At 61.2% G+C, this 16,768-nt stretch overlaps 5 protein-coding genes across 9 annotated transcripts; 3 read left to right on the forward strand and 2 right to left on the reverse strand.

The window, feature by feature from the left end:
- Positions 1 to 277: 277 nt before the first annotated feature.
- Positions 278 to 1,422, forward strand: LOC148185273 (uncharacterized). Of its 2 annotated transcripts, XM_088067113.1 has the most exons (5): positions 278 to 347; positions 480 to 574; positions 652 to 756; positions 837 to 920; positions 1,030 to 1,422. In XM_088067113.1, the coding sequence occupies exons 1-5, from the start codon at positions 293 to 295 to the stop codon at positions 1,210 to 1,212; spliced, it is 522 nt and encodes a 173-aa protein (XP_087923239.1). In that variant the 5' UTR covers positions 278 to 292; the 3' UTR covers positions 1,213 to 1,422. The 2 variants fall into 2 exon arrangements, 1 of the variants encoding a protein (XP_087923239.1); XR_015774540.1 differs by lacking the exons at positions 278 to 347; positions 652 to 756 and having other exon boundaries at positions 450 to 574; positions 1,027 to 1,157.
- A 222-nt stretch (positions 1,423 to 1,644) lies between these two features.
- CAMP (cathelicidin antimicrobial peptide) lies at positions 1,645 to 3,296 on the forward strand. Its single transcript, XM_005532140.3, has 4 exons — positions 1,645 to 1,842; positions 2,298 to 2,405; positions 2,497 to 2,580; positions 3,150 to 3,296. The coding sequence occupies exons 1-4, from the start codon at positions 1,669 to 1,671 to the stop codon at positions 3,258 to 3,260; spliced, it is 477 nt and encodes a 158-aa protein (XP_005532197.1). The 5' UTR covers positions 1,645 to 1,668; the 3' UTR covers positions 3,261 to 3,296.
- Positions 3,297 to 4,754: 1,458 nt separating this feature from the next.
- Positions 4,755 to 5,756, reverse strand: LOC102105646 (cathelicidin-B1-like). Its single transcript, XM_005532139.2, has 4 exons — positions 5,514 to 5,756; positions 5,166 to 5,270; positions 4,987 to 5,070; positions 4,755 to 4,883 (listed from the first exon to the last, which is right to left on the reverse strand). Exons 1-4 carry the CDS (start codon positions 5,754 to 5,756, stop codon positions 4,755 to 4,757), a joined length of 561 nt encoding a protein of 186 aa, XP_005532196.1.
- A 4,601-nt stretch (positions 5,757 to 10,357) lies between these two features.
- LOC106628674 (uncharacterized) lies at positions 10,358 to 14,320 on the reverse strand. 3 transcript variants are annotated; one of them, XM_014260661.2, is made up of 5 exons: positions 14,226 to 14,320; positions 13,385 to 13,511; positions 12,758 to 12,832; positions 12,478 to 12,564; positions 10,358 to 12,263 (listed from the first exon to the last, which is right to left on the reverse strand). In XM_014260661.2, exons 1-5 carry the CDS (start codon positions 14,241 to 14,243, stop codon positions 11,248 to 11,250), a joined length of 1,323 nt encoding a protein of 440 aa, XP_014116136.2. In that variant the 5' UTR covers positions 14,244 to 14,320; the 3' UTR covers positions 10,358 to 11,247. The 3 variants fall into 3 exon arrangements, with proteins under 3 accessions (XP_014116136.2, XP_087923181.1, XP_087923189.1); XM_088067055.1 differs by having other exon boundaries at positions 10,358 to 12,266; XM_088067063.1 differs by lacking the exon at positions 14,226 to 14,320 and having other exon boundaries at positions 10,358 to 12,266; positions 13,180 to 13,400.
- Positions 14,321 to 14,467: 147 nt separating this feature from the next.
- On the forward strand, positions 14,468 to 16,576 carry LOC148185274 (uncharacterized). 2 transcript variants are annotated; one of them, XM_088067093.1, is made up of 5 exons: positions 14,468 to 14,656; positions 15,216 to 15,539; positions 15,758 to 15,811; positions 15,941 to 16,024; positions 16,227 to 16,576. In XM_088067093.1, exons 1-5 carry the CDS (start codon positions 14,486 to 14,488, stop codon positions 16,296 to 16,298), a joined length of 705 nt encoding a protein of 234 aa, XP_087923219.1. In that variant the 5' UTR covers positions 14,468 to 14,485; the 3' UTR covers positions 16,299 to 16,576. The 2 variants fall into 2 exon arrangements, with proteins under 2 accessions (XP_087923219.1, XP_087923223.1); XM_088067097.1 differs by lacking the exon at positions 15,941 to 16,024.
- Positions 16,577 to 16,768: the final 192 nt, after the last annotated feature.

The following is a 16,768-nucleotide window of genomic DNA, read 5'->3' on the forward strand; positions in this document are numbered from 1 at the left end:
AGCAGGATGCTGTGGTCCCGGCTCGGGAGGAGCAGGATCTGAGCTGGAGCCGGGAGCAGGCCCAGGGAAGGGGCCCCGGAGGGGATCGGCCCCGCCGAGCTCCAGCATCGCCGCATCTCCTGCGGGTCCAGGCTCGCTCCCCCGCGGCACCGGGCCAAAGCAAACACCGGCAACCCGATCCCTTCCCGCGGCACGGGGGCCGCTGTTTATCCTGGAGCCGGAGCCGGGGGCCCCGAGCCGGAGCCCGGAGCCGCTCCCGAGCCGCCGGTTCATTCCCGGCGGTGCCGCCCGCATGGCGCTGCTGCTGCTGGCGGCGCTGCTGCTGGCGGCGGCCGCTGCCCTGCCCCGGACCGTGCCCGCTGCCCTGCCCCGGACCGTGCCCCGAGCCGAGCCCCGGGCTGTGCTCGCTGCCGAGCCCCGGGCCGTGCCCCGGGCTGTGCTCGCTGCCGAGCCCCGGGCCGTGCCCCCGGCCGTGCCCGCTGCCGTGCCCGCGCCCCGGGAGCTGGCGCGCTCCGTGCTGGAGACACACGGGCAGGAGCTGCGGCTGCTGCGGCTGCTGGGAGTCGCCAGGACGGTAGGAAAAAGGGCTGTGGCTGCGGGAGGTGCTGCCGGCTCCGGCACCCATCCCGTGCGGGGCTTTTCTCCCGGCAGAGCTTCGACTGGGGGACGCACTTCAGCATCAACTTCACGGCCCGGCAGCCGCCCTGCCCCAAGGGCGCCCCGGGGCCCCGCGGCTGCCGGGGCCGGCCGGGCAGGGTGTGCGTGGAGCGGGACCCCCAAAGCCAGGGGGGGGTACGGGGGGGGTCCCCGGGGTGCTGAGGCCGCCCTGCCCCCAGGTGCAGCGCTGCTCGGCCCAGGTGTCCGTGTTCACCTTCCTGCCCGACGTGCCGCTGTCGATGGTGGAGTGCGGCCGGGAGCCGGTGAGGGGCTGCGGGAGCGCATCCTGGGGGTGGGACACGTGTGCCCCTCACTTCGGGGGGTGCTTTTGGCTCTGGAGTGAAACCCCCCCTTTATTTCTCCCCGCAGCAGCCCGGTGACAGCGCCCAGCCCCGCTCCCCTGGCACCAGCCCAGGTCACTCATCCTCATCCTCATCATCCTCTTCACCCTCCTCATCATCATCCTCGGGCCCCCCACCGCGGCCTCGGGCCCCTCCCAGCGCGTCCCTGCGGGGACCATCCCGCCACCCCCTGTCCCCAAAGGAGCCGGAATAAAGAGATTTGGGGTCGGACATGTGTGTGTGTGGGGGTGACGGTTCGGGGGACCCGGGGGCACCCTCGGCCTTGGGCAACAGCGATGGGGCAAGGTCGGGGTTGTGCAACCCCGCGGGCACCACCCTGACACGGGCAACGTGTCACCACCGAGGGGTCCTGGCCACCAAATCCCCCCCGAGCTCGGCCAAGGGGCCCCCAAATCCTAAATCCCCCCCCGAGCCCGGCCAAGGGGCTCCCAGGGGTTCAGCGGGGACCCCGAGGGGTTCAGCTGCCACCGCCCATCCACGGGGACACGCTGGGACCCCCCCCGCACCGCGTGTCCCCCTCCCCCCCTCCCAAAAAAAAGGGCCACTCTGCGGTTTGGGGCCGGGCGTTTACCAAGGGTGGAGCCCCGGGGCGGGTCCCCAAGGTGCCCTGGGGGATAAAAGGGCCCCGGGGGTGGCCGTGGGGACAGCGATGGCGAGCTCGTGGGTGCTGCTGCTGGCGGTACTGGGGGGCGCCTGCGCCCTCCCCGCCCCGGCGCCCCTCGCCTACATCCAGGTGCTGAGCCAGGCCGTGGATTCCTACAACCAGCGGCCCGAGGTGAAGAACGCCTTCAGGCTGCTCAGCGCAGAGCCCGAGCCAGCCCCGGTGAGTGCTCCCCACCCGGGACCCCGCCACGGGTGACACTCCCGTCCCAATCGGGGACCCCTCCAGGCGTGTCCCCTCCACTCGTGGTGCCTGATTGGGGCTGCTCAGCTCGACCCTGGGAGTGCCCCCCGCTCGGGACCCCCTATTTGTGACACCCCTCCCCACTCGGGACCCCCTCCCGGTGCCACCCTCCCCACTCGGGACCCCCTATTTGTTACCGCCCCCCATTCGGGACCCCCTATTTTTAACACCCCCCCACTCGGGACCCCCTATTTGTGACACCCCCCACTCGTGACCCCTATCCCTGTCCCCCCCCTCGGGGTGCACAGTCCGAGCCTGAGCCCCCATTGTGAGTGCCACCCCACTCGTGACCCCCTCCCGGTGCCACCCCCACTCCCGAGCCCCCCCGTGCTGTCACCCCCCTCCGGTGACCCGCCACCCACGCGTGTCCCCAGGGCGTGGAGCTGAGCTCGCTGCGGGGACTCAACTTCAGCTTGATGGAGACGGATTGTGCCGCCAGCGCCCGCATCAGCCCCGACGACTGCGACTTCAAGGAGAACGGGGTGAGGAGGAGGAGGAGGAGCGGGAGGAAGGGCCCCGGGGTCCCGGTGCCATCCCCAGGGTGACACCGCGTGTCCCCGTGTCCCCCCCCAGGCCATCAGGGAGTGCTCGGGGACGGTGCAGCTCCTGCAGGGCTCCCCCGAGATCAACCTGAGCTGCTTCGATGCCTCCTCCGATGTGAGTGAGGGGATCCGGGGGGTCCCCGGGGTAGGGAGGGGAGGGGAGGGTCCTTCCCCTGCCCCACATCCCTGAAAAGGGACACCCCGAGAGCTCCGCTGCCCCGCGATGGCTCCAGAGGAGGGTGGGGGGTCCTGGGGAGCTCTGCTGGGTGTGGGGTGTTCCAGGTGTGGGGTCCTGGGGTTTTGGGTGTGGGGTGCAGGTGGGTTGTCCTGGGTGGGGTCCCAAGTGTTGGATTCTGGATATGGAGCCCCAAGTGTCACAAGTGTGGGGTCCCTGGTGTGGGGTCCTGGGGGTGGAATATTCCTGGGGTCCTGGGACCGGGGACATGAGTGGTGTCCCTGCTGTGGGGTCCGGGGGATGGGGTCCCTGGTGTGGGGTCCTGGGGGTGGAATATTCCTGGTGTGGGGTCCTGGGGGTGGAATATTCCTGGTGTGGGGTTCTGGGGATGGGGACATCAGTGGTGTCCCTGCTGTGGGGTCCTGGGTGTGTTTCCAGGGGCCCTGGGTGGGGTCTCCCAGGGGGGTCCCACATTCCCGCACCCCCTGAGCCCCCCCATCGCTCTGCAGCCGGTTCTGATCCAGCGCGGCCGCTTCGGGCGCTTCCTGGGCAAGATCCGGCACTTTCGGCCCAGGGTCAAGTTCGACATCCGCCTGAAGGGCTCCGTGGGGCTGGGCTGAGAAATAAAGGGACCACCAGGAGTGGCCGTGTGGGCACCGCGCTGTCCCTGTCTCTGTCACACGGGGAAACTGAGGCACGGCTGGGACACGGGGCTGCTCCCCCACATCGTCCTCAAGGGCTTGGTCCCACGGGGACGTGGGGTTGGACTGGGGACAGGGACGGGTTCGCTCTGGGGAGCCCCCGGGACCCCGGCCAGAGAAGGGACCACCATCATCCCCACGGTGTCACTGTCCCCACGGTGTCACTGTCCCTGCAGTGTCACTGTCCCTGCAGTGTCACTGTCCCCACGGTTTCACTGTCCCTTCAGTGTCACTGTCCCCACAGTCACTGTCCCCACAGAGTCATCATCCCCACAGTGTCACTGTCCCCACAGTCACTGTCCCCACAGCATCATTGTCCCCACAGTGTCACTGTCCCTACGGTGTCACTGTCCCCAAGGTGTCACAGTCCCCAAGGTGTCACTGTCCCCGCACCGTCATCATCCCCACGGTGTCATTGTCCCCATGGTGTCACTGTCCCCATGGTGTCACTGTCCCCACAGTGTCACTGTCCCCACATTCATTCACAGTGACAGTGTCACTGTCCCCCCCAAGCCAGCAGTGATGGCAAAGGGAGATGAGGGGGGGACACAGGGGACACTGTGACCCCTCCAGGAGCTGCAAGGGAGGGGCTGGGGGGGGTTCAGGTCCCGAGGGGACCCCCATGATGGACCCTGTTTGGGACAGGGACACTGGGTGCAGAGTTGGGGTGCTCAGGGACCCCCATGATGGACAAAGTTTGGGACAGGGACCCCCATGACGGACCCATGGGACAGGGACCCCCATGACGGACCCAGTTTGGGACAGGGACACTGCGGGTGCAGATTTAGGGGGACCCCTGAGCCCCAAAAGTGGCTGCAGCCCCCTGGGGGTGTCCTCCCTGTCCCCCCTGTATCGCTGGGGGTCTGTACCCCACAAACACCTCTGTGGGGACCCCGAGGTGTCCTGGGGACAGGGAAGGACAATCCCAGGGCTCCAAGTCCCTGCAGGAGGAGACCCCGGTGTTGAGCCCGTTTTGGGGGTGCCGATCCTGCTCCCCTCAGGACCGACCCCAGGTCTGCCCCAGTGAGCGCCCCCCACTCGTGACACCCCCGTTCGTGGTCCCCAGGGCGTTCCCAGCTCTCCTGGGCTGGGCACGGGGGGATTTTGGGGCTCGGGGAGCGCTCGGGGGTCCCCATTGGGGCGCAGGGACAGCCAGGGTGACACCGGGAGCGATGCAGGGACATTTATTGGCAGTGAAGCACCTGGGGAGGGGACACGGGGAGGGGACACGGAGAGGGGACACGGGGAGGGGTCACGGGGAGGGGTCACGGAGAGGGGACACGGAGAGGGGACACGGGGAGGGGTCACGGAGAGGGGACACGGAGAGGGGTCACGGGGAGGGGTCACGGAGAGGGGACACGGAGAGGGGTCACGGGGAGGGGACACGGGGAGGGGACACAGCAGTGACACCACTCAGGGTTTGGGTGCCTTGAGGTTGAGCTTGTCCCGGATCCAGATCCGCCCACACTGGAAGAACCCCTGGAAACGTTCCTTGACCTTGCCAAAGAAATCCTTGATCTTGGATTTCCAGCTCTGGCCAAACTGGGAAAACAAAGAGCGGTGTCAGACTTTGGGGGGGTGAGGAGGGGACCTGGGGGACCCCCCATGGCCGGGGGGACACGGAGCCGTTCCGGCCCCTCCTTACCACGGCCGGGGCCTTCTTGCAGGAGAGCTCCACCGTGGGCTGCTGCCCCTCCAGGAAAACGGAGCCCTGGCACCAGGTCAGCGCCTGTGGGGCACAGAGGGGACACAGCAGAGCCCAACCCCCTCGTGCCTCAGTTTCCCCACTGGCTAATCCCCAGTTCCCACAGGACGGAGCCTCACCCCGAGCCAGCGGCTCTTGCAGTCGCTGGTGGCCATTCCCGGTGCCCGGCACGTGGTTTCCTCCAGGGTGAAGCTCAGCTCCTGCCGGCTCTGCAGGTCTGAGGGCTGGGAAAAGGGAAAGGATCCATCAGGGATCCATCAGGGATCTATCAGGGATCCACAATGGGCCAGAGGAGCCCCAAGAGGAGCCACATCCAGCCTGGAACGGGTCAGGCTCAGCCCCAACTCGGCTGTGCTCGATCCCTCAGGGGTCAGACCCAAAACGGGACACATCCACCCTGGGAAGGGCCAGATCCGGCACTGCCCGGTCCTGGAGCTTCTCCTGGAAAGGGAGAGCTCAGCACTCACCCAGCCAGGCCGAGGCTGAGCCTCCCGGAGCCGCAGGACGTAGGGACTGACGGCCCTGGCGTTGAGCAGCTCCACGGCCGCCGCCACCACGGCCCCGTAGCTCAGGGACGAGGACGGCGCGGTTCCTTCCCATCCCAGCGTGGTTCCATTCTGTCCTGCCGTGGATCCGTGGGGCTCCGGCGTGGAGGCTCCTGCCAGCCCCAGGAGCAGCAGCAGCGGAGACAGCGCTCGGCACGGCCCCATCCCAGCTCCTGGATCCTGGATCCTGCTTCCCACCGGGCTGGGAGCGCTTTTATGGGAGCTGCCATGGGCGTACCAGGGGGCTGGGACAGCGGGACGTTCCAGGTGGGATGAATCTGGCCAGGAGCCCAGTCCAGCCCCCTCTGGTGCTCAGGTCAGCGGGGATGGGTGCATTGGGCACCTTTGGTCAGCAGCTGAGAGGGTTTGGGGTCCTGCTGCCACGGGGGTCCCCAGGGGAGGGAATGTGTGACCAGGAGGTGACAGCGGGGACAGACACGGCTGTGCGAGGCCCAGAGCGTGGTGGGATGAAAGGTCTGAGCCAAGGGAGGCTCAGGTTCTGCTCCCAGAGAACAGGGACAGGACGAGAGGAAACAACTCCCAGCTGGGCCAGGGGAGGTTCAGCTGGAAATTGGGAATATTCCTTCCCCAAAAAGGCTCTCCAGGCCTGGCCCAGCTGCCCAGGACAGGGTTCAGTCCCCATTGCTGGAGGGATTTAAAATCCTTGTGGATGTGGCACTTGGGGACACGGTCAGGGGTGGCCTCGGCAGTGCTGAGGATTGAACTTGATGGTCTTGAGGACTTTTCCCCTCAGCAAATCCTCAATTCTCAGAAGATGGATGGGGTTTTCCAACCCAGGGGTGATTTACGGCCTGTCCCTCTCTGCAAACAGGGTGGGTCCCACCAAGCACCCAAGGTGGGAGCAGGAAGCTCCAGGAGGACACCCAGGATCCTGCCCCGAGGGTGAGCCTCGCTTCAGGCCCCTCTGGAGCTGCCCAGCAGGTTTGGAGCTGGGATCATGGAAAACATCCTCATAAATCACACAAAGACACCTGGAAATCCCCAGGGAGGGACGTGTGAAAAACGAGGTTCATGTATTTTTTACAGAATTTTTATAGAATTTAATTTTTTTATAAGAATTTAAAAGTTTAATAAAAAGACAATTAGGAGATAAAAATAAAGTAAAATATACAGATACAGCCAGGTGTCTCTGCATTCACCTCACTGACAAAGGATTGTCCCTTAAAAACAGAACCCTACTACATATCCATAAATTCTCACATATTCAGACATTCTTCTGAGGATCTTTGGTGTTCTTCTGTTCAGTTTTCTCTTGTCCCCTTCCCAATAGATCAATCTTCTTGGTGCCATCGAGATTTACATTCCCTGATACCAGAAATGCAATAAATTCCTCTCCCACAACTCTGGTCAGGCTGTCTTCATCTGGATAAGAGAGTTTACAAATGCAGGAGTTCTTTAGCTATTTTTATTTTTGTTTTTCAGTCTTTGGGTTATACAAACAAAAGCAGTTTTTATTTTAATACTATGCCATAGCTTAACATATATGTATTATACCACTATTTCTAAGTTTTATCAATAACAAAAATAAACTATATAAATACAACAAAATTTTCCAATCTCATACACATAACATTCATTTTAATATTTGCAAAAAGCTAACAATCTAATATGTATCTATAACAACTTCTTTCCAAACTGTCCTCCATTCCTAAAAATTCCCTTTAAATTTCTTCCATATTCTTCCCTGTTCTATCCCAGCTTCCCTCAATTTCAATTCCTTCCCAAAATTCCTCCCAACTCCTTCCAAACTCCTCAGTTATTCCCATTTTCCCCATGTATCCCACCTAGGATTTATCAGCAAGAGAAAGAGATTCAAAATAGATGTAATATATTTAAATCGCATTTTTAGGTGCCTCTGCCAGCTCTGAGCAAGCTCCAAAAAGCCACAAAATCCTTGGAGACCATTTTGGGAATAAAAAAGGGAAAATTCAGCGTGTTTTCCTTGGGAAGTTGTGATTCCCAGGATATCTCCCACCGCTTACAGGAAGTAAATCCCCCCAAAACCAAGCCCTGAGCCCTGGGCTGGGGAAATTCCCCGCTCGTAAATCTGGGTTTATTTGCCCTTCCCAGGATTGTGCTGTCCCTCCTCATTCCGGAACAGCCACGGGTTTGTCTTGGAGCTGTTCCCACAGCCAGACCTGATCTGACCTGGGCAGGGGAAGGTTCCCAGTCCCCGTCAGGGGCTGTGACTGGATGGGCTTTAACAATTCTGGGATTCTGGGATAATGAAGGGAGGGATCAGCTGGTCCATGATGGAATCATCCTGGAGTGGTTTGGGTTGGAATGGAGCATAAATCCCATTCCACACCATGGCCAGGGACACCTCTCACTGTCCCAGGCTGCTCCAAACCTGATCCCAGCCCAGCCTTGGGCACTGCCAGGGATCCAGGGGCAGCCACAGCTGCTCTGGGAATTCCATCCCAGCCAGGAATTCCTTCCCAATATCCCATCCAACCAGTGGGAGCCATTCCCTGTGTCCTGTCCCTCCATCCCTTGTCCCCAGTCCCTCTCCAGCTCTCCTGGAGCCCCTTCAGGCCCTGCAAGGGGCTCTGAGCTCTCCCTGGAGCTTCTCCTCTCCAGGGGAACATTCCCAGCTCTCCCAGCCTGGCTCCAGAGGGGCTCCAGCCCTGGAGCAGCTCCGGGGCCTCCTCTGGACTCGCTCCAGCGTCTCTGTGTCCCTGCCCGTTCCCAGCCCGTTCCCAGCCTGTTCCCAGCCCGTTCTCAGCCCGCTCCCTGCCCGTTCCCAGCCCGCTCCCTGCCCGTTCTCAGCCCGTTCCCAGCCCGTTCCCAGCCTGTTCCCTGCCCGTTCTCAGCCCGCTCCCTGCCCGTTCCCAGCCCGCTCCCTCCGTGTTCCCGTTCCCCGCTCCAGGCCCCGGCGCGTCCCTGGTTTCCACGGCAACGGCACCGCCCTGGTCTCCATGGCAACCCGCGCCGAGTGGGCGTGGCCGCGCCTGTCAGCACGCGCGCTTCCGCGTTAGGCCACGCCCCATCGCATCCTCGCGCCTTAACCCGGAAGTGGCGCGTTCCCGCGCTCACTGGGCGGCGCCATGTTGGGAGGCCGTGCAGCAGCCGGGCCACGCGGCGAGCGCTGTGATTGGTGGAGCGCTGCACGTGACTCACAGATCGCACTGGGATTGGACGGCGGTGCCGCCGCTTCCGCGCGCGATGCTGTTGGGGTCGTGAGGGGAAGCCGGGAATGGGGGAAGGTGACGGGAGCCCCAGGCCTCAAAGCGCGCCTGGAGCCGGGACAAAGCGCTCCCGAGATATTCCACCGGTTTTATTGGCTTTCAAGTCCAGTTTCACCGTCCGCCCGGCACTGACGGGTGGGAATGTCCTTACAGGAATTGCGGAATCATGGAATTGTTGAGATCTGCAAAGCCCTCAGAGATGCCCCAGTCCAAGCCCAGCACTGCCCCGTGTCCCCGAGTGTCACATCCACAGGGCTTTGAAATCCCTCCAGCAATGGGGACTCCACCCCTGCCCTGGGCAGCTGGGCCAGGCCTGGAGAGCCCTTTCCAGGGGGAATATTCCCAATATCCCACCCAAACCTCCCCTTGAGGCCCTTCCCTCTGGTCCTGTCAGCAGAGCCCGACCCCTCCTGGCTCCAACCTTCTTCCAGGGAATTGCAGGGAGCCAGGAGGTGCCCCCTGAGCTGCCTCTGCTCCAGGATGAGCCCCTCCAGCTCCCTCAAGATGGTTTGGGAAGCTGAAAACCCCAAAGTCAACACCCTGTGCTCCAGCGTCCTGGGGAACCTCCCGCTGCCAAAACCAGCACCAGCCATGGCGGGAGCAGCCCTTGTTACAGATATATTTTATATTGTATTTTTTCCAAATATTGGAATGAATGTTATATGTATAAGATTAGAAAATTTTGTTGTATTAATATAGTTTCCTTTATTTTTGTTATTGATAAAACTTAGAAATAGTGATATAATACATATATGTTAGGCTATGGCATAGTATTAAAATAAAATCTGCTTTTGTTTGTATAACCCAAAGACTGAAAAAAAATATAGCTAAAGAACTCCTGCATTTGTAAACCCTTATCCAGATGAAGACAGCCTGACCAGAGTTGTGGGAGAGGAATTTATTGCATTTCTGGTATCAGGGAATGTAAATCTCGATGGCACCAAGAAGATTGATCTATTGGGAAGGGGACAAGAGAAAACTGAACAGAAGAACACCAAAGATCCTAAATAGAATGTCTGAATATGTGAGAATTTATGGATATGTAGTAGGGTTCTGTTTTTAAGGGACAATCCTTTGTTAGTGAGGTGAATGCAGAGACACCCGGCCCTATCTGTATAGTTTACTTTATTTTTTTATCTCCTAATTGTGTTTTTTATTAAATTTTTAAATCCTATAAAAATTATGTAAACCTCGTTTTTCACAGCCCCCATTCATGCATCGCAGATTTTCCACATGCTGCCCCCATTTCCATGGAAAACTGGGAAAGGGAACGAATCTGTGGTGCTCGCTTTGCTGGAATTTGTTGGAGCTTCCCTCTGTTCCTATAACAGCACCTGCCCTCTGGAAGGGTGCTGGAGAACATCCCAGAAATCACCTTTTCCTTGTAATGATCCAATTCCAGAGGCTGAAAAAGCTGCTGGGAATTCAGGCCAGGCTGGATTTCCCAAGAAAACACTTCCACGGGACTGGAACCGAACCTTTCTTTGTCCTTCCTTATACCCACCCCTCCACCCAACCCTCCCCTGGCACAACTTGAAGCTGTTCCCTCATCCTGTGCCTGTTCCCTGGGAGTGTTGACAAATATACAAAATTTAAATTTTCTTTATTTCGTTTCTCAGGTCGGGCTCAGTTTGTCCTTGCCTTGGGGAAGGGAATTAGTGCAGGTTTATTTTGAGGGTATTGTTCCACTCTGTGAGGCTTGATGACACCTTGGCAGACTGGGAATAGCCCAAAAAACACCGAAAAAATTAATGAGCATCAACAAACATCAGCAAACATCTAACCCCAGAGATTCCCCCTGGTCTGGAAAAGGCTGATAAATAAATCAGTTAGTGAGGAGCTAATTAACATCAGAGGCGAAGAAATCCCAGTTCGGTAAGAAACCAAATTCTGAGAACTCTGCAACTTGGGACCAACGAGCATTGAACCAATGGATTTTTATGGGTTTTGGACTGGATAATGTTTGGGGAAAATGGAATAAAACTCACCTGTCATGGAATGATTTTTGCTGCACACCTGGGCCACGTGTAGGTGAAGTAATTTCTGTTGCTCATCCCAGCCAGAAATAAAGAAATGCCTCAATTCTCTAACACTAAGAATGTTGTCGGAGGATTTTTGGTTTTCCCATAGTTGCGGTGACAGGAGCACAGCCTGGTCGGTTTTCAGACATGGATTTAACCCTTCCAGGGTTAATCCAAGCCATTCTAGGATTTCAGGATCCCATGCTTACTTTTCCTTCTTTCCTCCTTTGCGCCACACAGATCCTCCCCTTTCCCACTGCTTTTCTCCAAAGCCTCTCAATCACTCCCAGCTCACAGCAGGTCCCACATTCCCAGTTTTACCTCCCCTGATCCACCTCTGCCACGTTTCTCCTCCTGATGCCCCCAGGACTGGGGGAGATTGAGTGTTGTGCCTCAGGGAATCCAGTCCCAGTTTCCCCCTGGGAGTCAGGGCTTCCCCATCTCCCTCAAGTTATCGATCTGGATGACGATGGGCCAGATGCTCTTCTCTTGGGAGAACCCCTGGAGCTCAAACTTCTGGCACATGGAGTCCAATATGTACCTGACCGCCCCCAGCACGTCCCGGAACACGCCCTGGAGCGACATCCCCTGGGATTTCTGGGGTTCCACGCGCCCTCCAAGCTCCCGGCTGGCACCAGGATCCTCCAGAGGCTTTGCTCCCTCCCTCGCCCCTGCAGCCAGGTTTAGGGCAGGGGGTGAAGCCCCAGTTCCTGAAACCCCCAGCGGGGCACACGGCGCATCCAATGCCACCCCCTCAGCGTTCCTGGCGCTCTGGAGCTCGCGCGGTGCGGCCGCATCCGTCGGAGGACGAACCCCGGGGTTCCTCCCTCGCGCCGCGCCGCGGCAGCCGGAGCAGCCTCTCCTCCAGTAGGGCCGGTAGCCACGCAGGATCTCCCTGGCTCTCCGGAGCGTCCTGCCGCAGCGGGATCGCCGCCGCGCCAGCCGGCGACGCACGGCCCAGGCGGCGCCGGCCCCATGGCTCCTCCAGGTGCTGCGCTGCCAGCAGTAGTTGTGTTCCCACAGGGAGCAGAGCTGGGGCACGTAGGCCATTCCCGGCTTGCTGCCAAGGGCGTAGCTATGGTCCTTCGCCACCGCTGCTCTCAGGTCCTCCACCCTCAGCTCACAGGTTCCTGGGAGAAGTGTCGCCTCTCCCAAGGTGTGTCCGTGGTTTTGGGCGTTCCTGTGATTCCCCTCCACAGGGTCATCCCACAGCTGTTCCCGAAGATCCAGGCTCTGCTGTTCCATCAGGGAATGAAGGAACATCGCGCTCTGGGTTAGCTCTTCCGTGAGTTCAGGTTCATCCTCCACCTCCTCCTTCACAAACCATGCCTGAGTTTGGCTCCCGACTCCACTGTCCGCTTCCGATGGGAGATTGCTCCTTCCCTCTTGACAGCCAAACTTCTGGAATCCCCTGTCCTGGAGACACCACAGCGTGCTCCATCCTGCTGGGAGAGAGTGGGAAGCAGTTGGATCCTTCCTGGCTGGAGCAGGGCAAGGAACATCCCATCTTCCCAGTCTGGGACTGCCCAGGCTCCACATCCCAACCTCTGCCAGACATCAGGAGAACCAAGCAGTAGGAGAAGCCCTGGGAGTGGCCCAGGGATGGGGCTGGAGCTCCTCAGGGATGGGGCTGGAGCAGGAGGGAGCAGGACTCACCTGGACATGAGGTTTCCAGCCCCTGGTATCCGCTGGCTCTGGGCCACCAGCCAGAGGAAGGCTCCTCCAGGCAGCTCCCAGCGTGTCCTGCAGGGAAGACAGCAGATGTCACCAGCCAGGCCAGGAATTCTGACTCTCCACAGCCACGGGAATGAAGGAAGAACACTGTTCTTATCCCCACCAGGAATCCTGATTTCTCCACGGCCATGGGGACAGAGCAGGGAGCCCTGACCCCATCCTGGATGCAGATTCCATCCAGGGTCAGGATGTTGCTGCTCACCTGGGGGTGGGCAGATCCACGGCTCTTCCCCGCGCTCCAGCCGGTGCAGGATGTCGGGTTTGGGGCCTGGATAACCTGGGAATGGGACAGAGGGTGTTGGACTGTCCCTGATCACGGGAAAACCAAGGACTGGGACACCCCAGCTGTGCCTCATCGTGCACGGAAACACCTCTGGGATGTGGGAAAAGCGAGGGAGAAACTGGAGCTGCTGCCAGAGAGGGATTTATTCCCCGGAATAAGTGTGGGAAGCAGTTCCCAGTTCCACTGACAGGTTTTCCCAGCGAGGGAATGTCTCTTGCTCATCCAGGGGTGGGACATCCCACCGTGCTCCCTGATTTTAGGGATTTCCAGGGGTGCTCAAACCCTGGAATCCTGATCAGCCCCTACAAGGGAAAACTCTTCACGGGAAGGGCTGTCCAGACCTGGAGGGATTGGAAAGCCGTGTGGACGTGGCACTTGGAGACGTGGATTAGTGGTGGTCTTGGCAGTGCTGGGGAACAGTTGGATTTGGACATCTCCAAGGCCTTTTCCAACCTCAGCCATTTCGGGATTGCGGCATTCAGCACTCTGGAAGCCGCTGGGGTGGAATCTGAGGGAATCCCTGCCTGGAGCGATTCCCAGGATTACCCAGGGAGGTCAGGAGCTCGTAGGTGTCCGACACGACGTCCCGGTAGAGCTGCCGCCGCCGCTCCGGGAGCGCGTCCCACTCGGCCCGGCTCAGGAACACCATCACATCCTCAAAGGTCACCGGCTCCTGCCACGGGATCAGGAATCACAGCTTCCCTCAAGGATCACACCCTCCTTCCCAACAGGAGCCTTTCCCAGCCCAACGGAGCTCCCAGGACGTGAGGCCATGGATGGGACAGTCCCAGGAATGTTGTTTCCCACCGGGGATCTGCGAGAGGACTCCAGCGCCAAACACGGATGGGTTTTACCGGGAGTGCTCTGTGGTGGGACTGGGATAGTCCAGGACCCCAGGTCAGTTGGAGCTGGGCACACAGGAGATCCCAACAGCTCCCTGTGACCCCCAGGGCCCATCCCAGGAAATCCCTTGGGAGCGATCCCAGTGGGGATGGGGGAACAGGGAGGCAGAGAGAGGGAGGGGAGGGATGTGAGGGGGAAATTTGGGGGTTTTTGGGGGGGATTGGAGGGATGGAATGGGCATTTTAGGGGCTGATGGGGATTCTGGGAGTGATGGGGATTTTGGGGGGGTGATGGGGCGGGGTGGGGGGTGTTAGGGGATCTTCAGGGGAGAATTTCATGGGAGTGGGGGGCAATGGATGGGGTGATGGGGTGGGGTCGGGGCTGTGACTGGGATGGTTTCGGGGTGATTTGGGTTGTCGGGGTGGGGCTGGGGGGGTGAGGGGGCGCTGCGGGATCCCCTCGGACCAGGGGGGGACCGGACATCGAAGGCCCGGGAGGCGGCGAGGGCGGGCCGGGGCCCTCCCCACCAGCGCCCGCCTCCTACCTGCGCCTGCCCGGCCATGGTGGCCGCGGGGCCCCGGGGGTGTCGGGGGGTCCCGGGGGGGGATCCCGAGGAGATCCCGGAGCGTCCCGCGGCCTCTCCCGCACGCGCTTCCGGTACAGGCCCCGCCCACACAGGAAGCGCCGCCATGGCGGATCCGGAAGTGTCGCCCCGGAAGCGGCGCGGTGACACCGGCACGTGCGGGGCCGGTTCCGGTTCCGGTTGCGGGCGGTTCGGTTCCGGGGGGTTCGGGCCCGGCGGGAATGGAGAATGCGGCGCTGCCACGGGCGGCTGCGGCCCGGGGGGCAGCCCTTGCCAGGAGGGGAATCCCAGTGCCGGTGTTCCGGTGTCCCTGCGGCCGTTCCCTCCGGGCCTGTCCTGGCCCTGCCAGCACAGCCAGGCCCCGCTCCCATCCCCTTTGGCCTCCTGAGGCGGTGATTCTCCCGAAATCCCAAATTTAGCTTGAGAATCCGAAGGTTTTCCACCACAGCTGGGCTCAGATCCAATCCCGACTCCGGGTTTTTCCGTGGCCTTGCCCGAGGCCGGAGCTCGCGTTCCCCGCTGCCCTCCCTGCGGCTCCTGGATAATCCTCCTCTAGCTTTTCCTTCTTTTCCTGGATAAATTTCCCCACGATTCTGTAACTCCCGTGTGCAGCTTCTCCGTGATTCCCTTCCCACCACCCTCGTGCAGGTGGTCTCCCATCTATCCCCTGGAATTCCCTATGGAATTCCTCTGTCCTGCCCGGAGCCTGCACATCTGCGCCACCAAAAGCCAGAAATTTGGAATTAATCAAATTCCATCACATCCTAGGGATCCTCGGGAGTGGCCAGCACTAATTGCTCATCACTGCGCGGACACAGAGTGAAACCAAACTCTGGTTTGGTTTCACAACAATCCCAGGACCTGGAATTGTGGAGTTTTTTGGAGCAGCAGAAGCAGGGTCTGGAATTGCCATTGATAGAACACCAGATCCTTAAATTCCCTCTGTTCCAGGATTCCGTGACTACACGAGAGGGGTGCAGGAAGAGCCCAAAGCCAGAGTTTTGGGGTGAAGTTTTCTCCAGCTCATCCCTTATCCAGAATTGGCCCTTTCCTCCGCCCGTGTCCGGCAGCTCCGGCCCCGCTGGCGGCTGCGGGGTCACGGCGGTGACCGCGGGGCCGAGGTCCAGGCAGGGCAGGGACAGCGGTGGGGACAGCGGTGGGGACAGCATGAGGCTCTGCCTGCTCTGTGTCCTCACCGCCGCCCTGGCCGTGGCCGCAGCGGCCGGAGCCGGAGCTGACCGCGGCCACTCCGGGGTGGAGGCACGGGGGAGAGAGGTGGGCAGCGGATGGAGAGGGGTAAAACCGGGAATAACGGGAATGTGGGGAATGACAGAGTTCGGCACAGCCCCGGCTCCGCACCCTGCCCGAGAGTCCGCAACAAATCCCGGGACGCGGCTTTTCCAGCCTCCCTGTCCCTGCGGGAACGGGCTCGGCATTCCCGGCCCGCATTCCCAGCGCTCCGGGAGATCCCGATCCATCCCTTCCCCCCGCAGGGCCGGCGGCGGCCGCACAGACCCTGCTCCGGCTGCTTCTCCGTGCTGAGCGAGGTGAGCCGGGATGCGGGAATGCGGGGATTCGGGAATGCGGGGATTCGGGAATGCGGGAATTCGGGAATGCGGGAATTCGGGATGTGGGCTCGGGGGAAGGTGGCTCCCACAGCCGCGTCTGTCCCGCAGGAGTCGCAGTCGATGCCCTGGAATTCCCGTGAGGAGGATGCGGCTCAGCCGGGCAGGCGGGCACGGAACGGGAGGGGACTGGAGGTACCGGAGCGAGCCCTGGAGCTGCCCGGGAATGGGGATGGGAATGGAGAGTGGGACGGGACGGGACGGGACGGGACGGGACGGGACGGGATGGGATGGGATGGGATGGGATGGGATGGGATGGGATGGGATGGGATGGGATGGGATGGGATGGGATCTCCCTCTCCCGGAGCTCCGTGTGAGGCCGCGCTCGCTCCCGCAGGGCAGAGCCCGGAGGGAGAGCCCGGAGCCGGCCCAGCCCGCGGGACACCCCGGGCACATCCCGCTGCTGTAACAGGTGACAGCGGAGCCCCAGCAGGACCCCAGGCCCGGGGGGGACCCCCGGCAGCCCCCGCGGAGCCTTGCAGGAGTCACCGAGCGGCCGAGAGCGCGGCGGGAGCGATCCCGGAGCCTGGGAACGCTGCTGGGCACGGGGAGCAGCCCCACGCCGGGAGAGAGCTCAGCCGGCCGCCCCCTGCTCTGAGCTGAGCCCCCCGCCCGTCCCACCCCCCAAAATGCTTCTGGGGCGGCTGCCCCCGCTTTGCCAAGCCCCCGAATAAAGCTGGCACACCAGAGGGAGCGGATGCGTTTGGGGACACACGCAGGGTGGGTGGGAGTGGGGGGACACCGGGGGGCTGAGCCAACCCGTGGGGTGTCTGCACAGGGGAATTGCGGGGGGACCCCAGGGACCGTGGGGCTGGGGGATCCTCCAGGGCTGCTGATCCTGGAGGTCCCTCAGGAATGTCAGTTCGAGAGTATGGGAAG

Source organism: Pseudopodoces humilis, chromosome 1 (assembly GCF_049639895.1).
Source record: "Pseudopodoces humilis isolate 2021_Gansu_Grassland_sample_001 chromosome 1, ASM4963989v1, whole genome shotgun sequence".
Taxonomy (NCBI): domain Eukaryota; kingdom Metazoa; phylum Chordata; class Aves; order Passeriformes; family Paridae; genus Pseudopodoces; species Pseudopodoces humilis.